The 24,942-nt window shown below is 53.0% G+C and overlaps 1 protein-coding gene across 2 annotated transcripts in view; it reads left to right on the forward strand.

Annotated features, from left to right (window-relative positions):
* Window positions 1-3,229: 3,229 nt before the first annotated feature.
* Window positions 3,230-24,942, forward strand: part of RIN3 (Ras and Rab interactor 3) — a 122,626-nt gene continuing 100,913 nt past the window's right edge. For both annotated transcript variants that reach the window (XM_059914856.1, XM_059914857.1), the window contains exon 1: window positions 3,230-3,509. In XM_059914856.1, coding sequence (XP_059770839.1) covers window positions 3,466-3,509 — 44 coding nt within the window. In that variant the 5' untranslated portion in view covers window positions 3,230-3,465. The remainder of the gene's footprint in view (window positions 3,510-24,942) is intronic.

Raw genomic sequence — 24,942 nt, forward strand, 5'->3', positions numbered from 1 at the left:
AGCTGGCTTTGGCTACTGGGGGACTACTGGGAGGGAGGAAATTCAGACTATTTCTTTTCCTGCGTCCCTGGACTGAGGGTGCTTGAGCCTCTCCCCTGGTGGTCTTTCTACAGGACAGGACTCTCTGCTTCTGGGTCTCGTAACCACTCCCTCTCCTCATCTTTGGGCTGAGAAAGGTAACAGATCTGAGAGTTACAGCACAGTCCCTTGTATTTCCCCACTACACCTTTATTAAATCCTCCTCAAATAATCCTAATCAGAAATGCCATTTGTTTCCTGTGAGATCTGACTGATACATTTGTGCTTAGTCATAGCACAAATAATAAATACTTATTGAGTACTTACTACATGCCAGGCGCTGTTCTAAGCCCCTTATGTTAGCTCATGCGACATTCACAGAATCCCTATGAGGTAAGCACTATTATTATCCCATCTCACAGATGAGGAATACGAGGCACAGAGAGGTGAAGTAGTTTGCCTAAGGTTACACAGCCACTAAGTGGCAGAGCTGGGATTTGAACCCTGGCAGCTTGACTCAAGCCCCTACTCTCAACAACTACTCTATATAGTAGGAAAATTTCTGTTGAACGAATATGCTGTTTCCTCAAAGTCTGTAATCCAACCCAGAGCAAGGTTTTGGCAGGTTTTGAAAAACAAGACTGTGCTGTGAAACGTTTTTCTTCACAAATAGTCCCCGGAAACTCTAGCAAGGCTTGGAGTTGACCTCCTGGAGGTGACCTTCCCCTGCAAATTCCCACACTCCTCCTCTAGAATGAGTCTATTTGCCCTCACTTGTGCAGAGGGAGGGGAAGCCTGAGGAGCACGTGGAGGTGAGAGCCACCCCATGAGGACCCCAGAGAGGCAAACCAACCTCTTATATTTGGGGGCAGTAAGTTGAAGTGTTTACCTCTGCATTCCTACAGTCCTGCCACAACTGGACATCCTCCAGACCCAGCAGGGAGTGGAAGGCAGAGGGAGGGGCTGCAATCAGGGACAGCCTGGAGTCTTTGGGTGATGACTAGCGGAAACCTGACTCAGATTGCATTCGAGTTTTTAAAAAAGGAAAAGAAAAGAAAAAGGACTGTATTGGTTCTCATACCTGAGACGTCTAATGGTGCAGCTGGCTTTAAGCATCTCAGAATCTAGGCCTCAAAGGATGTCAATAGGGCATAGTCTCTCTCTGCATTGCTTTCCTCCATCTTGGCTGTCTTCTTGAGCACAATTTTACCACATGGTGGCCCAGGTGGCTGTTGGGCTGCCCCAAGGTTACAGTCTCTCAGCATCAGGCCAGCTTGGGGTGGGGGGAAGATTGCTTGCATTTCCTGACAGTGCCAACAAAAAGTCCCAGGGAGGGATCTTATTGGCCTAACTTTGATCATGTGCTCATCCATGAGCCAATCACTGGGCCTGGTAAGTGCAAGGCTCTGATTGGCCAGACTAGAATCATGTGTTCCCTCTAAAATGGGGGTAGAATCTTGTTATCGCCACCTGAACCCAACAGAGGAGGGGTGACTCCTTAAATGGAAACCAGGTACTGGGGTACTGTTAACCAAAAAAGGTGAGGGTAAAGGAAAGAGCTTGCAGGCCCAAACAGCAGTAGATTTTCACTTCCCAGTAGGAGTCCTGAGATCCATTCCAGGGAGAGAAGTGGTGGGGGTGAGGACTTGGGAGTGAAAAGGGGACCCAGGAAGGGATCTAAGGACAAGGGTGGCAGAGGCCACAACTGAAAGGGGCTTCTCAGATTTTAGTCTTGGCAACCTCTTCCTCGGTCAGTTACTAGCAACAGGGTCAGGGTGGGGGTCCCATCCGGTGTCCCCGTGAGGAATTTTATCTTCACAGGGCAGGTGAGCGGTGGGCCTTGTGGAGGCCTCTGCGGGGACACGGTGAGAGCCTCGGGGCTCGTTCCATGGAGCCCAGGCTTTGAGGAGCTTGTCCTGAGTTTCTCAGGGGTGGTCCAGGGAGCTGAAGGAAACCTTTATTTGTGGGGGCCATGGAAGAGTGAGGTTACCCGCAGTCCAGATCAGCCTAGAAGGACCTGAAAGACTAGGTGTGAGAGTTACATGGACCTCGTCCCTGGGGCCCAGGGAGCCCTGGGAGTAGCCCACAGACTTGTTTTAGGAACAGCAAAGGACTAATAATGGCACTCTGGAGTGCTGCCCTATTTCTACTATCACTTTTGCAGGTAAACAAGCAGGGGTACGGAGGGCAAAGAGGCCTCTGGATGCTTTTACCAGAGCCCTGGGTGTCAGTCCTGTCTGCACCTCAACTTGCTGTGTGGCCTGGGGCGAGTCACCTCCTCTCTTTAGGTCTCAGTTTCCTTATCTATAAAATAAAGGAGTTAGACAAGTGGGTCTCAACCGGGATGATTTTGGCCCCCGGGGACATGTGGCAATGTCTGGAGATATTTTTGGTTGTTACAAGAAGAGGGTATGCTACTGGCAGAGTGGGCAGGGGCCATGCATGCTGCTAAACATCCTACAAGCTCCAACAATAAAGCATTATCTGGCCCCAAATATCAATAGTGCCAAAGCTGAGAAACCCTGCATTAGACTGAGGTCACCCTGTAGGGTGCAGTGCTGACCACTACTGTGAAATGTTCTGAGGGCAGCCCGGGCTCAGGAGGCATTTTTTAGTGCCCAGGCATTTAGAGGGGAGGCCTCCTGGTCCCACCAGAGTTGCTGTAGTTGTATTTGTGTAAACTGACTGACTTTCTCCCTCTGCTCCCATCTAGGTGTGGTACCCAGGATAGGTGAATTAGACGCCTGGCTTGGTGGAGGAACAGACTGCTTTGTGAGGTAGTGAGTTCATCGTCAGTGGAGGCATCCAAGAGAAGGCAGCATGGCCACCTGTCAGAGATGTGGAGGAGGCGCCCTGCCTCTGGTCTGAGGCTGTCTAGTGGCGATTTCGAGGCTCCTTCAGGCAGGAGGTAAAGCGGGAGAGTGCCCTGCGTAAAGCTCTTGGCTTCCCCACCTGCCGGTCCGCAGCGGGAGCGCCTTCCTTCCCACGCGACTCTTCGCCAAGCTGGAAACTTTTCTCTAAGTTTTCCTCCTGGGTCTCCGGGAGCCGCCGGAGCGGCGGAGGCAGCACCCCGCGGCTGGGCGTCCGCGCCCGCCGCCAGGTCCGGCCCCGCGGGCGCGGCTGCCGGGGTTTCCGTGTGCCCCAGGGGGGCTCCGGGCTGCGAGCCGCCGCCGAAAGGCTTTTGACAAAAAAAACCTCTTGACCACCAAGGCCAGCCTCTTCCTGAAAGCCCCGCTCGCTCCGATACAGGAAGTAGAGGGAGCGAGCGCCCCAGAGCGTGGCGGCCGCGGCGGCTGTGGCTTCCCGACTGCGCGCGGGGCTGGCGGCGGTACCCGCGCGGGCCCTTCCCCAGGGCGGCGCCAGGGGCATGCGGGCGCCCGGGGCTCCGCGGCCCGCGCCGCCCGGTGCCTGAGCCCCTGCGTTCACCGTCCCGGAGCTGCTGGCGGCATGATCCGACGCGCCGGGGCGCCCGAGTGCGCGGACCCCGCGGGGTGAGTCCGGGGCCGGCGCCCCCTCCTCCCTCGGTGCCCCAGGGCCCCGCTCGGCCCGCGTCCCTCCCGCCCAGCTGCCCCTCCCCGCCCCCGAGGGTGCTCGGAGCTCCGGAGTAGACCCGGCTGCGGGACCTCGGGGTGTCGGACTGAGACCGAACCCCTGGCCACGGCCAAGGCCGGTCTCCCGGTTCTTCGCGGAAGGGGGCTGCCCTGGTGCCTCTGCAGTACCCCGAGACTTGGCTAAACTTTTAAGCCCAGATGTCGCTCGCCGGAAAACCGGCCGGCACGTTCGGCGGCTAGGTTGGTGGGTGCCAGAGGGGCGCCTCTACCAGTCAGAGCCGAAGCGGAGGGGCTGTGTGGACGCGGCCCCTCCCCGGGCTCTGGTCCCGCCTGAACTTTAGATGCAGTCACTCGCGGTCCGGGCCCCGCCATCCTCCCGCACCCACCCCCGATCCGCCTGTGCCCCGTGCGCGTCCTCGGGCGCCGGAGCTCTGTCGGGCAAGGGGCGGCGGACCCGGGTCCCTGTAAGTTTGGACGCCCGCGGCCTAACAGCTGACCAGCCCGCCTACACCGAGGACCCACCGGGATCCCCTCCCCCACCCCTCTTGCGGGTCTAAGGACAGTGACCTTCGGACCGGCCTTTGCGAAACCCGGGGCTTGGGGAGGGTCCAGGGTGCAAGAACTGCGTGTGGCCTCCGGGATCGCCCCCCTCACACACACACCGGGAGAAGGCACAGCTTGGAATGCCTGAAGCCGAACCGGTTTGGGAACTAGCTTTCGAGAGGGGTCTCCGGCGTCTAGTTAGTTTCATGTCCCTCACCCCCCAGCTCACAATCTCGGACTTCTGGACATTGCTCAGGGCTGTGCTCCTGAAGTAGGTTCCCTCGTGCCGCCCAGCCCAGCCAACGTCCCGGAAAGCTTCAGCGGGTGGAGGAGGCTCCAGTTCAGAGGCAGATTCCTGGGAAAGCCTCTTGGAACCTTTCTGGGGGCTAAGGTTGATGGGCGCCCCCGGGGAAGCCAGTCCTGGCTTTTTGGTTTGAAAGTCCCGGGCTGCTGCTGTGACGGCCAGCCAGCTGCTCGCTGGCCTAGCTCCTGACCTCGGCTCCCAGGGCCTCGGTTCTCTGCTGCGTAAAACGGAGGGGTGAGCTCTTCTTGTGCAGTCCCGAACTGGGGGGCAGCTGGAGGTGACTGGCCCCCACGCTAGTGGGGGGAGTGTCTCAGAGGGGCCTGTGATGCAACTAGATCTGAATGTCTCCCTCGTCCCCGCTCCCCCATTTCCGCCCCAGCTGGGAAGCCCTGCCTGGATGCTTTCCCCGGGAAGTGGAAAGACAAATGCCATCCGCTGGAGGAACTGGAAATTCTGTTGGGGAGGGGGGCCCCTGGGGGGAGGGGGCCCCCCCCCAGGGGCAAGTATCTACCACACCCAATACTGATGGGTGGAGCTAGCAGGAGTTTCCCAGGGAGGAAGGAGAGGTGAGGGGCCACAGGGTCCTGATCTCTCTGAATTCCCATATTTCCCCCAGGATGACCTCTCCTTACCCACTTCCTCTTGCCTTTCTTTGTCCATTACTGGGCCAGTTACTTAACCCCTCCGTGCCTCAATAGTTATCTAGAAAATGAAGATAAGTAATAGTAACTTGCCTTTAGAGTTGTTTTGAGGATTAAATGAAATAATGCATAAGAAGTTTTGCACATGGGCCCATGGGCAAACTTTTAATAGTTATTATTATTACAACTATTATCGTTTGTTGAGTGTAACCCCTCTGTTTGCCGACTGTTTAACTGTCCTTGGCCAGGTCTGTAAAATGGGGACAATCATAACACCTACTTCTTAAGATTGGTTATGAGGACTGGATGAGTTAATATTTAAGTAGCTGTCCACAGGCAGCTAAGGGTTAACACACCAACACAAGCCTGCTTAGAACAGTGTCTGGCATATCCTAAATATTAGATGAATATTGGTTTGTTGCTAAAAACGTCACTTTATTTAAGAGGTCCTTTGGGGTTGGAAGAGTTAAATGAGATAGTATCTCATTTAACCTTGCACCCAGTACAGGAATCCCTTTGACAACATTCCTGAAAGGTACTTGCATACCTCCAGTGATGGAGAACTTGCCACCACTGTGGTAGCCTTTCTGACAGGCAGATATCGAAGAAAGTCTGCCTTCTTCTAACTTCTACCATTAGAAACCCTGTTCAGAGGAGCCCAATCTTTCTTGACTCTCAAATACTAGGAGGCAGTTCTCAGGCGCACCCCTGCATCCTCTGTTCCCTGGGCTGCACATCTACCTGTGTCACAGTGCCCAAAGATGAGGAGCAATCATCTATGACCCTTCACCCCCCAGGCCACCCACAGAGCTTGCCGACCACTCAGGGCTGGGTCCTGAGTCCTCATCAGAGCTAATCTTTCCGCCTGGCTCCCGAAGCCCCCTCCGCCTCGCTGGCAGAAAATGGATGTCCAGACGGCTAGGGGAACGCCTCCCACCCCACACCCAGGGGCTGGGTGGGGGTCGCTTGGAAGCTAGCCCCCTGGAATAGGAGCATGAAGATCTTGGCAAGCAAGCTCTCTGTCTGCTTCTTGTTGAAAACGCCGTCTGGGGAGAAAGAAAATGCCGACAGGCTGCCCAGTACTCTGGACGAAGACACTTTTCTCCCTCCATTCATTCAAGTTCCTTCAACAAATAGTATCTGCTTTAGGTGGACGCGGGGGCCCAGCATTAAACCAAGCCCCTGGCGGCTTGCAGCTGACTTTCCCAGAAGACAGAAAGTCAGGGTTAGGGGTTGTTCTGGAGCAGGTGGTCAGGGAAGGCCACTCCAAGAAGATGGTGTTTAGCCGAGGCCTGAAGGAAGTGGGGGGAGTGAGTCAAGCCCCTGGGGGGTGTGGGGTGTGGTCTGTGTGTCGGACACAGAGAGGCTGGAGTGGAGTGAGGGAGAAGAGGCCAGAAGAAGGCTGGCCGGTGGGTAGAGGCTCTGGAGGGCGCTCTGAGTGAGCAGGGGCCACGGGTGGGGTTTGCACAGAGAGGTGACCTGATTTGGATTTGGACTGTGTTGAGGACAGGCCGTAGGGGGAAACAGGAACAGAAGCAGGGGGGGCCCCTGTGGTGTCTGGGAGAGAGGGCTGGGGCCCCGGGTGGAGCGGGCAGTGGAGACGTGAGAAGCTGGAGCCACAGGATGCGCTGGTGGATTGGAGGTGAGGTGGGAGACAGAGGCGTCGCGATGATGCGGGTGAAGCTGTGACTGCCGGGCGGCCAGACGCCGAACTGAACGGCAGGGTCCTGCGGACGTGTGCGCTCAGAGCGCACGCACTTTCGTATGTTTGATCAGTTGAGGGTCTGTTTAAGATTTTATTTGAAAAAGGATTCCACTCTTGGAAAAAATGTGGCCATTACAGACCTCATCCAATCCCCTAATAATGATGACAAGGAAACGGAGACCCAGAAAGAGGAAGTGCCTTACCCAAGGTCCGGGGAGCTGGGCCTAGGACTCAGGTGTCCTGAGCCTTCGGCCTGCAAGGGGCTGCAAGCACAAGGCCCCAGGGCTTGCGAGAGCCCTGGCTTCCTGCCTCATGCCTGACATAATGCAGGGGGCCTGCAAGTCCCCTTGAGGAGCCCCTCAGCCACTCCCAGCTCTAAAATGGGGACTCTTCCTGGGCAAGGCCCACCCAGAACAGGATCCAGTGATGAATTCAAGGTCCCAGCTACCGCTCTGCTCACTGACCCGGGTTTCTTTGCTGTCAGGGGCTAATGCTCCCAGGTGGTTCTGGCTGGTACTCAGCTGGGATACCGACCCCCTTCCAGACCCTAAAAGAGACTGGCCCACAGGAAGCAAAAGGTACCTCACCAGCTTAAGGCTTCAGTTCAGGCCCTGAGAAGCCCCAGTGCACCCCTGGGAAGCAAGTAGGAGTGCAGGGGATGGGGGCACAGGAGCTGCTTGGGATAGGGGAGTCTCAGCACATTTGCCCATGGCCCCCTTCCCATCTCCCCTACCACTTGACAGGCCTTATCCTGGGCCTCGGTCCCTATACTGTGGTCTTTTTTTTTTTAATTTTTTAAAATAAATTTATTTATTTTTGGCTGCGTTAGGTCTTTGTTGCTGCACGCAGGCTTTCTCTAGTTGCGCTGAGCGGGGGCTACTCTTTGTTGTGGTGCGCAGGCTTCTCATAGCAGTGGCTTCTCTTCTCTAGAGCCTGGGCTCTAGCGCGCAGGCTTCAGTAGTTGTGGCATGAGGGCTCAGTAGTTGTGGCTCGTGGGCTCTAGAGCACAGGCTCAGTAGTTGTGGCGCACGGGCTTAGTTGCTCCGCGGCATGTGGGATCTTTCCGGACCAGGGCTTGAACCCGTGTCTCCTGCGTTGGCAGGCGGATTCTTAAACACTGCGCCACCAGGGAAGCCCATCCTCTTGTCTTTTATTTTTTAACTAGCCTCATAGGTGCAAAGTGGTATCTCATGTCATTTGTCATTTACTGCTTTAAGAAACAAAATTATACAAGTAACAACACATGTTCTTTGTAGAAAATTTGAGAATATAGCAAAATACTGTGATAGTCTGTTTTATATGTCATTCTGAAACTGTGCACCTCAGATTGCAACTTGAACCCATGTGCCGGGATTCAAACCCAGCCAAAACCCAGACTGGGACTTGAACCCACATGGCCGGGACTAGAACACGGCCAAAACCCCCAGTCTTCCAACTGAGATCGCACACCTGGTCTCAGGACTTAATGAAGCTCAGGTTCTTGATGTCTCATCGCAGAAAGGATTCAGTGAGACAAAGTGATAGGTAAGAAGGGAGAAACACAGTTGACAGACAGAGTGTGGGCATCTCAGAAGGTGAGAAAGGCCTATACCGTGGTCTTTACTGAAGCAGCAAGTGTTAAAATACAAGGACGCCTGCATTTTAATCTAGGAGATCAGGAAATGAAATCGGAAACCAGCCAGGAATGGGTGTGATATTTGAAGGGGGCACCCACCCCGGGCCCTGGCTGCCCTCTCAGGCCTCCCAGGAGCTCCCTTTTATAGACGGGAGTCTGAGCGGGCCTGCGGTGCCTCCCAGCCATGGGCCAGAGCAGAGGGAAGGGGAGAACGGGTGCCAGACAACCACAAATTCCATCCTTGCGGCCCCTCACAGATTCCATGTGTCATGGCGAGATTCTCTCCTGAGTGAGAGTCGTCCCCTAGGTTGTGTCATCCAAGCAGTGACAAATGAGCAGCAATGAAGGGGGTGGGGAGGGGCAGGTTCGGAGGAGGGAAGGGCCTGAGCAAAGGCTTGGAGGTGGGACAGTGTAGAGTGGGACTCGGGAGGGAGGGAGTCTACCCCCTGGTTATCAGAGAGTGGGGATCCAGGGAACAAGGAAGGCAAGTTTTGGCCAGAGAGAGATTGATGGAAAGGGGCAAGGAGTATGAAGGGGACTGCCCACGGGGACCCATCCTCATCCCAGGTTACTCTAGGAGTTCGGGGCACCTGTATGCCCAGGAAGAGCCCCAACACGGGGGAGGTGACCCAGAAAAGACCCAAACTTCCTGTTTGTCCCTTGCTATCTACCTTCCATTAGAGAGTCCCCTTTATTTATTTATTTTTATAAAGGCAGCCCTCTTTTTTCCTTTTATTTATTTATTTTTGGTTGCGTTGGGTCTTCGTTGCTGCGCGCGGGCTTTCTCTAGTTGCGGCGAGCGGGGGCTACTCTTCGTTGCGGTGCATGGGCTTCTCATTGCGGTGGCTTCTCTTGCTGCTGAGCACGGACTCTAGGCGTGCGGGCTTCAGCAATTGTGGTGCGTGGGCTCAGTAGTTGTGGCTCACGGGCTCTAGAGTGCAGGCTCATTATTGTGGCGCACAAGCTTAGTTGCTCTGCGACATGTGGGATCTTCCCGGACCAGGGATCGAACCCTTGTCCCCTGCATTGGCAGGCGGATTCTTAACCCCTGCGCCACCAGGGAAGTCCCGGGAGTCCCCTTTAGAAGTGAGCGAGGGGCCAGGAATCATCTTATTCTTGGGACGCCGCCACCTCCTCCATGCAGCCTTCCATCCATGCCAGCTGGAGATTTTAGAGTAGCCAAAACCCCTTTAAAATATTATTTCTTCCTATTTTGATTATAAACCTCCAATTAAAAGGGATCAGAACCGTTCCGTATCTTTGTGTCCTGCCCACAGTTGTCACTCAATAGATGCTTGAAGATGATGATATACTGAACAGGATTCTAAAAATCACCTCGCAGCTTTCTCTTTTGTGTCCTGAAGCACCTGAACTTCTGGAACTATTTGCAAGGCGGCCCAGACCTCAGGGGTAGGAAGATCCAGATCAGGGAGGTGAGGAACCCAACTCCCCTTCTGCAGCAAGAGGTGAGGCCGAGGCCACCACACCCCTCCCCAAGTCTGGAACGAGGAGGGGGCTGGCCCCCCAGGGAATTGAGTAGGGACCCCACTCCCTTCATTTTATCCTCCCTGTCTGTATCCCTCACTTCTGTGGGAGAGAGGCTGGGAGAAGGTGAAGGCAGCTCTGGATCACGGATAGACATGCATCCTCAACCAAAAGAATGGAGTCAGCTGGGTGTACAGGATCTGGGGGTCAGTAAGTCCCAAATGAAGGTCTGTGGTCCACTGAGAAACTGGGAAAATAAGGTGTTGTGTGTGTGTGTGTGTGTGTGTGTGTGTGTGTGTGTGTGTGTGTGTATGTGTGTCTGTATGTGTATCAGCCAAGGTTGCCAAGCTATCTTTTCTTGGGCAGAACTGTTCCTCATTCTGAGGTTAGGTCTTTTTGCCGTATTAAGCTTCCTTTCTTTTATGAAATGATTGGGCACGTTGATGGTGGTTGTTAGATTTCAATGTCCTTTGGGCAAAATAAAAAGTTGCTAGAGGAAAGTCAGAAACACTGCTCAAGCTGCTTCAGTGGAATTTATCCATTTTGTGTCCCCTTCACCCCCTCTCCTGTCCCTGCCACACCTGGCGATCAGAGAGTCGACCTAGTTATATTGTCCTTTGCTGATTTGGAAGATGCTTGGGGACTTGCATGCTGTAGAACATCAGTAGGGCTGGAGGTTATCCTAGGGTCCTGTGCCTTCTGGTGATTTGGGATTATAATCTTGGGAGCAAGTCCCTTACTCTCCCTTGGCCTCAGTTTTCCCATCTGAGAAATAAACTCAGTGATCTCTAAGGACCCTGCTCCTTCTGACGCTCAGTGATTCCCTGAATTACTGGCCAACAGGTGTCTTGGAGCGATATTGGAGTGCCAGTCGGAGATGAGACAGCTCTTTCCTCTGATAGAACAGTCTAGAACATACTTTCATAAGAAACAAAGACCCAGAATGGAGACTTCTGGGTCATCACCCTGATCAAGTGCCTGGAAGAAAATGTCTTCACTGCTGTGGGGTGATTTTTGAAAAACTGGCGTTGCAAAAAGTGCGTGTCTTTTGGGAGCCCACTGTGGGGAAGGGCCCCTGGCTTCCTGGTAGCGTGTGCGGCCTGGTGGGCAAGTTGTGAAGGTTCCTTGGAGTGGCCTGAGTGTGACTTGGATCCGTGAGTGGTGCCTGCTCTGGCCGGCTGGCACGGGAGCCGTGGGGATGCGGAGGAGGTGGTGGTGGCCTGCTGTCGCCGGGTCCCTGGCTGGGAAGGCTACTTCAGTCGGGGTTTGAGATGGGCGAGGTCTGAGGGAAGGCCCAGCCAGGGAGGGGTCGGGCAGGCCCCCCGGCTGAGGGAAGGCGCTCCCTGCCAGGCAGGCTCGGTCTCCCCACACACACCCAGTGCTGCCCTGGCAGGGCCAGCCCGTCCCTGCGCGGCGGGGAGGTGGGCCGAGGACACAGTGTGCCCGCTGCCCTCCCCCCAACCCGCTACACACACACACACACACACACACACACACACACACACACACACACAGTTATACAGTGAAACCAGCCCTTTCCCTCCTGCCAGCATGGCCTTGAAGGAGAAGAAAGGAAGTGGGTAGGTCCAGAGGAGCCCTTCCCTCAGCCGGGGTGTCCACAGGGCAGTGGGGAGGGCCTTACTGACTCCATTCCCGTGTGGCTGTCAGCCTCAGGCCTCTGATAGAAGGATCTGGAAACTGCCATCATGGCCACCGCCTCTGTCTCCCCCACCTGCCAGCAAGGCCCAGGAGCAGCCTCGGGCCCGTCTCCTCTCTAGGGCTGGGCTTGGAGGAGGCCATCCCCCGTGGCTGGAACAGTTCTGGTCGTCAGGAGCATCCAAAGTGGTGGCAGCACCCCTTGCCCCATCTTGCCAGTAGCTCCTGGGGGTGCCCCTACCCCAATCTGTCCGTGTTTGGAAGACCCACCCAGCCTGCTATGAAATGTCAGTTCCCTTTTAGAAGAAGCGGCCTACGGAGCGGTTGTGGTCAAGGCCTGTTGCTGCCATAGGTGCAGCAGCAGCAGCGCACGCTCAGGCCACATCCTATGGGGCAACGGCGCCAGCCCGAGGACAGGGCCGCTTGCGTCCTCCATCCTGGGACCAGGCAGGGTGAGAGCTCCCCCAGAACCTGGCTCCACCCGCCAACCTGGAGCCAGGGGGTGGGGGGTGGGTGTAGGGCCCAGGATTCCAGGAGAGGGAGGCCAGGGTGGTGAGGGGCTGGCCTTGAGGGGCTCTCTTAAGGGACACTTTCCCCCATGAATGTGGCCCCCATTTCATCACTGACTCTGGCATCTCAACTTTGTATTCTCTAGTTAAGAGATGGGACTTCAAATGCCAGACACCACCTCAGCTCCGTGACTACCATTCAGTATGAGGTGTCAGGGCTGATGAAAGAGCCTGTTTTCCCAAGAAAGAAAGAAGAGGAAAGGGGATGGAGAGGGACAGCTCACAAGAAGGAGAGGAGACCCCAGTGGTAGCAGAGATGCATTCCCTCCTGCACAGGGTTTCCCAGGGCTGGGTTGTTCCCTGCGTTAATAAATATGCATCTTCACCCACCTCCAGGGACCAGAGAAATAAAGGGCTTTGCATCTGAAATTCACAATTGGAGGATCTCTGGCTAAAGGGGAAAGCTCTCAAGAAGGAATGCACTGGGGATCTGTTTCCCCCACCACCGTGGCCCCAGCCTCCTTCATCTCAGTCAGTGTCAGAGATGGATACTATAAATTTCTCTAGGGATATTGCAGTTCCAAGCAAGGACTTAACTCTCTACCAATGGTGCCTGATGACAGCATTTATTATGCTTGCTTTTTCTGTTCTTGACATTTTGACAGAGCATCCATCTAAAATATGTTCAGGGATTCTTTTCCCAGTGAATGTCTTCCACATCCATCCTCACCTATCCATCCATACATCCAATGCTCCAGCTCTCCATCCATTTATCCATCCATCTGTTCCCCCATGCATACACCCATCCATTCATCTACTCCATTTATCGAACATTTGTTGTACATCTAGGAGTTTCCAGTTTATCTACTAGGGAAAATAAGAGAAATATGCACACAATAAAAGTACAGGGCACTGTATTAAAAATTGCCGGGGCTCTATTACACTAGGCTGGGGTGAGCAGGAAGGACTCCCGGGCAGATGTGGCATCTGGATTGGGGCTTGAAGGGTGAGTAGGATTTTAACTGAAATCGGGCTTATGCAGGGAAGGGTGTCTTAGACAGGAGAAAAGCATGAAGCAGGAAAATGGGAAAGGACAAATTGTATGCGGGAGCCCTAAAGAGCTTGGTTTGGGGACGGGGAAGAAGGGTTCTTTGTGCAATGGGCATAGAAAGGGAGTTGGGGCCCACTTGGCTACAGGTGGAAGAGTTGGATTTTACCACGGTGATGAAGACCACAGTCTGCTCTCCCTCTTAGAGCTGAGCAGTGCTGGGCAAGTCACTGACCTATACCTGCCAGGACATCTCCCTCTTCCTCCTCTGCCAAGTAAAGCAGTGATCCCTACCTCACAGGGTTGTTACATGAGAGGCTGTTCTCACTTATTTGGGCTGTGAGACCAGTTGGGGGCTGCTACCTCTCTGTATATGGTGTGTGTGTGTGTGTGTGTGTGTGTGTGTGTGTGTGCTGTTGATTTTCAAAAAAATATTTTATTTTATGCCTGAAAAAGTTCACACACAGACACACAAATAGTGAAATTTAAAGTATCAAACACTTCATCTTTTTGAGGCTGCACCAGTCCAAGTGCATGTTTACTTAATTTCGATCTTTGGTGCACAGTTTTGAGCTGTGTGTATATGTTGATTTGTGTTCCTCTTTTTCACTGAGTGTTATTTCCTGTACGTATTTCTACATGCCGTGCTGTGGACATATGTTCCCTACCTATCATCTTTGATGGCCTTATCATATTATAATCATTTTAATGGTTGGAGTTGGCATAGACATATGTCACCTTTTTTCCAAGTCCCCTCTGTTTTTTTTGGTTTTGTTTTTTTTAATTAATTAATTAATTTATTTATTTTTGGCTGTGTTGGGTCTTCGTTTCTGTGCGAGGGCTTTCTCTAGTTGCGGCGAGCGGGGGCCACTCTTCATCGCGGTGCATGGGCCTCTCACTATCGCGGCCTCTCTTGTTGCAGAACACAGGCTCCAGACACGCAAGCCCAGTAGTTGTGGCTCACGGGCCTAGTTGCTCCACGGCATTTGGGATCTTCGCAGACCAGGGCTCGAACCCATGTTCCCTGCATTGGCAGGCAGATTCTCAACCACTGCGCCACCAGGGAAGCCCCAAGTCCCCTCTGTTTTAAATGAAGCCCCTGAAAACTTATGTGGGTCTAGGGTTTGGGGACCATTTCTTAGAGATCTATCACCATCTTGGGTGTTTGAGTTCAGGGGTGAAGCAGAGCCTGTTGATTGGCCCCCCCTGAATTTTAGTTGGGTATAAATTTAAGCTAAACACTTCCCAGTTTCCTTGCAGTTAGGTGTGGCTATGTGATTAAGTTTGGAAGGTAAAATATGTGGGGTGTAAAATTTGCTTGGTGATGTCCTCAAAGAGAAGGGTCATGCTTTCTGTTTTCTTTCCTCTTGGCTGGAATGTAATGGCTGGAGTTGAAGCAGCCATCCTGGACTCTGAGGTGAACTTGAGAATGGAAGCTATGCCGAGTAGAGCAACAATATAATATATAATATAATAAGGGTGTCAGACATGTTGACGCATCATCCCAGCTTTGTACTACTTACCCAGACTTGTATATGAGAGAGGAATACATATCTACCTTATTTAAATCACTGTTATTTTAGATTTTCTATCACAAACAAACAATCCTAACTGACACACACACACAATTATCTTTTGTCACATAGCACCAGAGTATATGCCAGAAATACTAAAGCTGCTTTGCAGGACTACCTGCAAATCTTTATTTCCTAGCGGAGGTGGGAAGGAGGAAGAGGAGGAGAGGGGAGAGGCGTTTTGCATCAACTAAGCCTCTTATTTCAAGGACTACATTGCAAACTTTTTTTTTTTTTCATGTTGAGTGTTCGTGAGTTTTAGATTTCACCAGAAGCTTCAGACTAGTTATTCTGGTTTCAATTCTGACTCCCAAACTCTGTGCTTTGACAGAGCTAAATATTGCTGAGCAAGGCAGCCGTGTCGCTTCCCTCAGCCTCAGTTTCTTCATCCGTGCTTTAGATGGAGAACTCTCCTAGGTTAACCCTCCTTGTGCCCTTCTGATATTGGTTCTCCCATTGCACCAGCGTAAGAAAAGCCGGGGCGCTTTCTGATTCAGTGCCTGTATCCTTGCTGGCTGCTGCTATTCGTTCATTCATTCATTCTTTCTTTCTTTCTTTCACTGCTTCTTTATTGACCACTTGCTTGGTGCCAGGCTGGGTTTGTGCTGACCACTGGCCACCAGGGGTCTTGAGTGGTCACCTCACCTCTCTGCTCAGCCTTGAGAAAGGTTTGTCCTGAGATGGCTAGGACTGGCCTTCCCTTTTCCAGGGACAGCACAGGCTCATTTGGAGCCTGTAAGACCCTGCTCCGAGCTGCCATCCCACAGCCCAGACTCACCCCTCCCTGCCGACGGGCATGAGGAGGGCCTCAGGGCTTTGCCTGAGAGGCCACATGTGAGACCTGGGATTGAGCAGGGTGGGCTGTCTTGAAAGGCTGGGCAAGTGCCTTTGAAGTAGTTTGAAAGGCAGGCAGGGGGCTTCTTTCCACGTGCCAAAGCAGACCCCCATCCCTGGCTCTAGCATCGTCAGGCATCAGAGCTCAGTGTTGCTCTGGTGACCCCCTAATCCAGCCCCCGCTTACACATAAGGCTCAGAGAGGGGAAGTGGTCACCCCAAATTCTCTCAGCTGCACCCAGCCTTTTTCCAAGGCTCTGTGCAGGTGCCTAGGCTGCTCCTTTGCATGAGGCCCTAGAGATGGGTGACGGGGTGGGGACAGACACATCAGCCTTCACTGGTTGCCTCTCCCTCCAGCCTCTGGAAAGTGCTGAGCTCTTTCCTGCCTCAGGGACTAAGCATACACTCCCCACCTCCAACCTCCTGCAAAAGCCTTCCAGGCTGTCAAGCCTCTAGTGCTGTTGCATACAGTCATGCAGTTTGTTCACTGCCCACAGGCACCTGCTGAGAGAGAAACAAGGGGGCACTGAAATTTCATCCTGTCGCCAAGCCCTGTGTGCGTCAGGTGTGTGTGCGGGAGTGGAGGCGGGGTTGCCTGCATCCATGGGGAGCAAGGAGCGTCTTTTCCTAATTTGCACAGAGGTGCCGCATAGGCTACTGGGGACACCAGCGTGGCTTAAACAACTGGGCCAGCAGAAGACCCATTGGCACCGTCAGAGCCTCGCTCCTCAGGCCTGTCGCGGCCTATTCTCTGTCTGTGGCCCCGCTAGCCTGTAAGCTCTCAAGGGCAGAGACAGTGACCCCTCCTGGCACGTGTCATTGTCAGATCAGCCCTGTGCTGGACACAGAGCACTTGACTCAGAGAACGCCGTGCTGAGCAAGAGTTGTAAGGGCTGGAGAGGAGTGTCCCGCACGGGCTTGGAAGATGTTTGTCGAGTGCATACATGGCAGGTTACTGCCCAGGAGAGAGGTGAGGAGGGATTGACCAGGATAGAGGGCCTCTGAGAGACGGGAAGGGGCCAGCCAGGAGCTTGCCGAGGGGGCGTGGGCTGTGCAAGCCTGAGCAGCAGAGTGAGGGGGGTGACTGGGCAGGGCGTCGCGCTCGACTCTGGGCGGGAGGCCCCGAGAGCAGAAGCTGTGGCCGGAGAAACCAGAGACACACCTGGCCTCGCCCCTGCTCCACTCTGCAGGGCCAGGGCCGAGCGGGGCACAGTGTGGGTAGTTGCCAAAGCCCCCCACCTCCTCCCCAGCCCTTAGACTCCCACCCTCTCCGGCCTGTACGGTGCTGGTCCAGCAGGTACCCGACAACTCAGCCTTGTCCGAGGGTCCCCAGTCTTGCGGGCCACGGGAGTGACAGGCAGTGCTGTGCCTGCAGGGTGCAGGATGGTCCCTTGGAGTGCTGGGGTCCCCAGCTGGCTCAGGGGTGTCCTGCTCAGACTAGGGTGCGTCTGGGGCAGCTTTCCCAGGGAGGTGAAAGCCGAGCTGAGTGACGTCTAGGAGTTTCCCAGGTAAACCTGGGCGGGGGGTGGGTGGGAGCGGGCACCCAGCGTGGCCCTCTTGCGGGTGCCGTGGGCCCAGTGTGCCTGGTGTTTGCTCTCCACGTGGACGCAGGGTGGCCTGCGCAGGAGAGGGGACCAGGCAGCAGAGGCTCTTAGGCTGGATCCTGAAGGCCGTGGAGATTGAGACAGGCTTGTCCCCCCATTTTTAAAGTTGGGCTGTGTATTGGTTTCCTAGGGCTGCTGTGACAAAGTAGCAGAAACTGGGTGGCTTAAAACAATGGAAATTTGTTTTCGCAATTCTGGAGCATTCTGAAATCAAGGTGACAGCAGGGCTGTGCTCCCTCTGAGACTCTGGGTAGAATCTTCCTGCCTCTTCTCAGCTTCTGGTGGCCCCGGCAGTCCTTGGGGTCCCTTGGCCTGCAGCTGCACCCCTCCAGTCTCTGCCTGGTCACAGGGCCATCTCCTTTCTGTGTGTCCGTGTCCTTGTGTCTCCTCTTCTTATAAGGATGTCAGTCATATCGGATTAGGGCCCTCACCCCTGCTCCAGTGTGACCTCATCTTAACTAATTACATCTGCAACGACCCTGTTTCCACATAAGGTCACATTCTGAGGTCCTGGGGATTAGGGCTTCAACATATCTTTTGGGGGGACACACTTCAACCCCATAACAAGGTAAAATTTATATAGAGTAAAATTCACCCTTTTCTGTGTACTTTTCTATACATTTTGGCAAACGTAGAGAGTCGGGTAACCTCCATCACAGTCAAGATATAGAACAGTTCTGTCACCCTCCAAAATTCCCCTCTGCCCTTTTGTAGTCAGCCCCTCCTCCGCCCCAAACTCTGGCATCACTCATCTCTTCTCCGTCCTTGAGTTCTGCTGTTTCGAGAACGTCATGTGAATGCTGCCTCGCGAGTCTGGCTTCTTTCACTTGGCGGAAGGCATTGGAGACCCATCCGTGTTGTGTGTCTCAGTGCTGAGTTCCTTTTTATTGTTGAGAGTATTTCATTGCATGGATGTATCACAGTTTGTTTATTCATCCACATCCTGTGGCACATTGGGGTTGTTTCCAATTTGGGGCAATTGCAAATAAAGCTGCTGCAAACGTTTGCGTATGAGGTATAGGTTTTTGCACAGGAATCACATGGCCGCTTGCATCGGCTGCTGTGTGAAGAAGGGCATGGGGTTTGGGGGAGGAGCCCATGGGGTGGCCGGAAGGATACTACCGTAGGGGTCGGGGCGAGCAGTGATGGAGGCCTGGACCAGACTCTCGGCAGTGGGGACGGGGGGATAGGAGCCTAGTGGTGTGTATCTAGGATGGAACCTGGTGCTGGACTGCGTTTGCACCCCTGAGGCCAGGAGGCCACCTTTATTATCTCCCACCAGCCCGCCCTCCACCTCTGCAGGAGACAGTGGCAGTCGTGGCCCAGCATGGCTGTCCGGACGTGAGGACGTTGAGAGGGGAAGAGTGCAGCCAGAGGCGCCAGAGGCTCCCCTACAGCTGCCACGAATACCGTCCTCCCCTTTTTCTCCCAGATCTGTCCTCTACCTCGGACAGGAACTGACCACGGTGGCAGGCCAGCAGGCTCAGCAGCTACAGGATGGGTGTCGAGCTGGGGCCTGGCCTGCGCTCCGGGGCGAGAGGTGTGCTGGGTCCCAGTTCAGGCGCCACGGCAGCTGCCAGGGTCTGCCGGGCCCTACACTGTGACCGGGGTTCGTGTCCAGGTTGGCCACAGTTGGTGCCAGCCTAACGAAGGGACATTTACGGTCAATCCTCATGATTCACAGATTCTGTATTTGCAAATTGGCCTACTTGCTGAGATTTATTCGTAACCCCCAGATCATAATGCTTTTGGAAGCCATTTGCAGCCACGCACAGAGTGATGAAAAATCTTCTGACACTCATGTTCCCACCTGAGGCGCCGAACAAGGCGAATCTGCCTTCTAGTTTCCGTTCTCATACTTCAAACAAGTGTCCTCATCGTGGTCTGTTATGTTTTTCGAATTTTCATGCTTTTGGCTGATGCTTTCACTGTTTAAAATGTCCCCCAGGCGTAGTGCTGCAGTGCTGTCTAGGGTTCCTAAGGGCGAGAAGGCTGTGACGGTCCCCATGGAGAAAATACCGGTCTTAGAAAAGCTTCGCTCAAGCATGAATTGTAGCACTGTTGGCCGGAAGTTCAAGGTTAATGAATCAATGATATGTATTAAATAAGGTGTCTTTAAACAGAAACACACATAAAATAAGATAGGTCTTGATCAGTTGATGAAAATGTTGTGACCAGCGGCTTGCAGGAACCTACCCGTGTGTTTCCCCCAGAAGCAATGGTTCCGTTTCTGCTAACTCAGAGTCCGTGGCAACTTTGTAAAACATACCAACTACAAATGCTGAGAATGGACTGTATGTACGCCGTATAGATAAGTCAGCCCCGAAGCTCTCCGCTAAACTGTCTGCACGTCACTATCAGCAGTTCACTCCTCTGGATTAAGAAGTGCCTGACTTGTGCGTGGTCTGTTTTTAAGATGCACGAGTCCTTGAGAGAAGCACCATCCCTTCTGTCCCTGGACTTTGGTCCTCTCTCCCTCCAGTGAAATTCAAGGCATGGAAAGGACAGTTTCCAAGGAGGGGAGCGGTCAGTGCCAGGATGTCACATTCTGGGATTCTCACAGACGCGTCTTTGTAGGGAGCAGCGTATCCACCAAGGCATAAAAATCGGGGATCCTTGGCATTCACAGATTTGACACTAATATTACAGCGATTATGTCAGACCCCTTTGCTAAGAGCTGTTTCTCAGTTAATTGTCACAGCCCTGTGAGGCTGGGGTTGCAGTGCCCAATTTACAGGCGAGGAAACTGAGGCACAGCAAGTGACTCAGTGGAAGCCCTCGGCAATCCATGGCAGAGCCAGGACCCAAATCCAGGTTTGTCCTAGTCCAGAGCCTCTGGCCTTCACCCCTGAACTCCCTGCATCCCTGTGCCGCATTCCAAGATTCCAAGACCCTGCTGCCTCCCCTAGATCCAGGTGTGCCTGGATCCTGGGAGGGATGCTGCTGGAACCTTCCCCAGCCTTCTGAGCCCCACGGAGGGGGTGCCCTCCTAGCCCCCTCCCCGAGTTGGCTGTATATGATGGGCCAGGTGGAGAACCTTGGAGGTGCAGAAAGGGGCACCAACCCCACCCACCAGCCTCTCCCTTGTCATCCACTGACCAAGTCACACCCTGTAACCCCTGTCCTTGGAGTCGCTGGGAAACAATTTAACCCAGAGGGATGGCGTGTTCCTCCTCAGTGCACCTTCCTCTCTCCCCGCCCCAGTGCCTCCCGATGGTCCCCAAGGTAATGAGCCAGTGGCCTCGGCTTCCTCCACCTCCCACTCTTGAAAACTCACCACCAGTAACTTCCCTTATGCTAAGGCACGAGGGACCATGCACACTGTAAAGTCTGCCGGGGGGAGGGGCGGGGGGGGAGGGGGCCGGGTACCAAAACCCTAGAAAGGATGCAGCCCTGAGGGTGGGATTTCAGGCGGGAGGTGGGGCGTCCATTTAGTTTTGTGAGGTGGGCCCGGGCCCGGAAGGCACACTGCCAAGAAACATCAGGACCAGTGAGGCTGGGGCGTGGTCATGGCCCAGCCGAGGAAGTGTGGTCACGACAAGTGTGAGGTGGGCTGCAGGGTGACTCAGTGTTGCCAGGCGGTGGAGGAACGTGGTGCTGTAGCAGTTTCCTGCAAGGTGCAGCTCGGGGCCTGGTGTCCACAGCCTGCGTCCTCGGGGTGTGGGCAGTGCCCGCAGGAGGGCAGCTGTCGGGTGTCAGCATTGCATTCGGCCCCGAGCCCCGGGCCGGCCCTGGACCTGACCCCACTTCCAGTTTAGAAATGGGGGTTCACTTTGTCAAAGCACATCCCTCTCGCCCTGTGATCATGTTTCACCCTTCTGGCAACCTCTGAAAGCGGGGTGGGGGTGGGTATCCTTTCACTTGTTTCACTACTGAGAGAGCTGAGGCCCAGAGAGGCGGGGAGGCTTGCCCAAGGACACACAGCAAGTCTGTAGCAGAGGCTAGAATAGAGCCCGGCTCCCTTTGCAGGGCAAAGCATTTTCTGCACCACTCAGAGCTGTGCAGCACGAGACGTGTCCACAGCAACCATCGACGGAGCCATTGTGAAGCTCCAGAGGCAGTCGGCTGTTTTGTCCTCACAGCAGCCTTATGGGGTCTGTACAGTTGTCAGTCTCATTTCACAGACCTTGAAAGGCCAGTCTCAGAGCGGAATTCAGTCAAGCCCTGGACACTAAGGGTGAGGCAAAGAGAAACGCCAGCAGAGGTCCAGCGGGGTTGGGGGTGGGGGCCTGGGTGAGGGCGTGGAGGGGCCTGGGTGAGGGCGTGGAGGGGCCTCGGCTCCCCTTCCGGGCTGAGTCCTGTCCGCCATGGGGCTGCTACCCCCTCCTCTTGCCTCCCCCTCCTCAGCCCCACTGTCAAGCCCGGGAGGGGAGGGCTGTGATCTCCTTCCCGTTTCCCCCAGATGATGGGGAGCCGCTGAGTAAGCCCAGGCCGGGCCAGAGACCAAGGTCACGGTGTGACCTGTGGGCTGCCACCTGGTGTGGGCACTCCTGGAGGGAGGCTGGCAGGGGCAAAGGGAAGGCCTCCCCAGAGCTGTCAAGGCCTCCTGTTTTCCAAGCCTGGCTCATCTGGGGAGGAGAAGGCAGCGGAAGGAGGGTGGGTAAGGACTCTGGCAGCTCTGCAGGGACAGGCCTGGGGAGGCCTGGGCTGGGATCCATGTGCAAAAGGGGCCTTGTCTGAAACCAGCCGCGGGGGGCAGCTCCTGAGAGAAGGGGGCCTTAAACGCTAGAACAAATGACCAAGGGCACAGTCTCCTTTCCCGAAGAACTTTCCAAGTAAGGTAATGGCTAATGGTAATAACATTGACATGTATATCGTTGTCTTTTTTTATCTTCTTTCTTTTTTATTTCTTTCTAATTAAAAACAAAGCCCACACACAGTACACAAATTCACACACACTGAAAAGATTTAAACAATAGAAAAGTCTAGACCTGTATTGTCCAATACAATAGCCATTAGCCACATGTAGCTATTTTACAAATTAAATTAATTAAAATGAGGTAACAGTCGCACTGGCCGTATTGCAAATGCTCCATAGCCATAGCCACAGGCAGCTGATGGTGACGATAGTGGACGGTGCAGACATAGGACATTTCCATCACTGCACGAAGTTCTTTGGGGCAGCTCTGGCTAGACCACGAACGGGGAAAACCCTACCAACTGAAAAATAATTTCTGGAATCAGTTTGGTTCCTTTGGACCTGTTTTATGTATTTACTTATGTCTGGGTGTCCATCCTTCCCATACGCAATTCTGTCTGATCCGCCCAGCTACTTGGCCCTATGAGTATGAGAATGATATTTCTCTCTCTCTCTCTCTTTTTTTTTTTTTTTTTTTTTTTTGGCAAAAGAGGAACTGAGGCTCAGAGAAGGTAAATGGGCCACAGGTAAAGGGAGGGTCAGAATGGGTTTGTTCCCTAGGGTCAGAGGCCCTTCCCTTGGTGTGTCCAGGTGACCGAGGTGCAGCCAGGCAGGGCCTACGGCAATCTTTTCACATCCCTGCACATTTCACTCGGTTGTATGTGAAGGAGAGGCCAGACAAGCACGTTGATCTTCCAGGAAAACTCTCTCCAGGGCGTCTATTCTTCCATTTTAATTGTGTCCCCTGAAATGTTCGCCTGTTATTTTCTGATTTTCATAGTAATACACACTCAGTGTAAAAGTTTGGAATGTGCAAAAAAAAAGTGTCAAGAAGGAGACAGAAATCACTTAATCCCAAGATAAACAGCCGCTCGCTCGTGGATCAGCTTATACTCCCGCCGGTAGAGCAGGAGCGGTCCGGTTCCTCCACAGCCCTGTCATGTAGGTCTGCCTCATGATAACCGTTCTCATGGGCTCTTGTAGTTTAAATTCCAGATTCCCTGATTCCTCAGGCTGTTGAGAAGCTTTTCAGACCTTTGTTGGCCATTTGGATAGGCTTTGTGTGAAGTGCCAGCTCAAGCCTCTTGCCCATTTTTCTGTTATACTCGTTTTTATTTGTCTTGTCTTTTCATTATTGATCTGTCAAAGTTCTGTGTATAATCTGGTTCTGAGCCCTTTGTGTTACAAATGTCTTCTCCCACGCAGGGATTAAATTTCACTCTCTTGATGGTGTCTTGATGAACGGAAAGTCTTCATTTTAATGCAGTCAATTTTTTAAATCATTTATTTACTTATTTATTTGGCTGTGCTGGGTCTTAGTTGTGGCACGAGGGATCTTCGTTGCTGCGCGCGGGATCTTTTAGTTGCAGCATGTGGGATCTAGTTCCCTGACCAGGGATCGAACCCGGGCCCCCTGCATTGGGACCGCGGAGTCGTAGCTGCTGGACCACCAGAGAAGTCCTTTAATGCAGTCAAATTTAACAATTTATTTAAGGTTGGGGGCTGTGTGTGTGTGTGTGTGTGTACTGTTAAAGAAGTCTCTCTCTTCCATCAGATTATGAAGGTATTCTTTATTTCCTTCTAGAAGCTTTTTTGTTTTGCTTTTTACATTTAAGTCAGAAGAGTCTTTGTGGAACTGATTTTTGTATGAGCTGTGAATAAGGGGTCACGTTTCTGTCTTTTTCCCATGTGGATACCCAGTTGTCTCAGCACAGTTTGTTGCAAAGACTGTCCTTTCCTCAACATTCTACTGTGACCATATGTACATCAAGTGACTGTGTGGGTGGGGTCTATTTCTGGACTCCTCTAGTCCACTGGCCTACGTGTCTGTCTCTGCACCTTCTTAATCACTGTAGCTCCATCATAAGTCTTGATATCCAGCTGACCAATCCTGCCCTTTTCTTCAAGCGTGTCTTGGATGTTCTTGGCCCTTTGCATCGCATGTGCCTTTTCACAGAACACCTTTGGGGTTCTATTTGGGAGTGCACCAACTCTTTCAGTCAGTTTGTGTAGAATTCATACCGTGAGAGTATTAAGTCTTCCACTCTGTGGACAAGATCTACCCTCCATCTCTTTCTTGTATTGTATTACAATGATTAATATTTAACCTTACATTGTGAGTAGGAGTCTGGAGGGATTTGGCAGAGTGGTTAAGTACATGGACTATAGACTTAGAGAAGGCCAGTGTTCAAATCCCAGCCCTGCCACATTCCACAGCCTCAGTGAGTTGCTTAACTTCTCTGTGTCTCAGTGTCCCCCTCTGTAAAATGGGAACGATAACCAGAGTTACCTTGTAGGGTTGTTTGTTTTGTTTTGTTTTGTTTTTGGCCACTCTGTGTGGCATGCGGGATTTAGTTCCCTGACCAGGGATCGAACCCGTGCCCGCTGCATTGGGAGCACGGAGTCTTAACCAATGGACCGCCAAGGAAGTCCCTTTTAGGGTTGTTTGAAAAGGTTAACTTAGTTAATATATGTGAAGCAGTTAGAGCAATGCCTGGCACAGAAATCTCTGGAAACATTACTAATTTGTTTTTGAGTAGGTAATACATTCGCAAGATTCAAAATAAAAATGTATTAAAAAAAAAAGACATACAGTGAGATAGTCTTCCCACCAACCTTATCCCCCATGTGGCCGTTCACATACCTGCCCCACTAATTATTAGTTTCTTCTGTGTTGCTTCAGAGCGACTTTATGCAAATACAAAAAGTTCTTCTTTTTTTTTTTCCAACAAGGGAGCACAGTCTACATACTGTTCTGTACTTTGCTTTTGTCACTTAACCACATATACTGGAAACCTTTCCATGTCAGTACACAGAGAGCTTCCTTGTTTTTTTGGTTTTTTCTTTTTTTACAGTTGCATAGTATTTACAGAGGCATTGTATTCATTGATTTACCTGTCCCTTTATGATGGACATTAGATCGTTTCCAGTCTTTTCTCCATTACAGACAATACACCAATGAATCCAATGAGTATCTCTGTCCAAGCATCATTTTGC

The sequence above is a fragment of the Balaenoptera ricei genome, chromosome 2, assembly GCF_028023285.1.
Source record: "Balaenoptera ricei isolate mBalRic1 chromosome 2, mBalRic1.hap2, whole genome shotgun sequence".
NCBI lineage: Eukaryota > Metazoa > Chordata > Mammalia > Artiodactyla > Balaenopteridae > Balaenoptera > Balaenoptera ricei.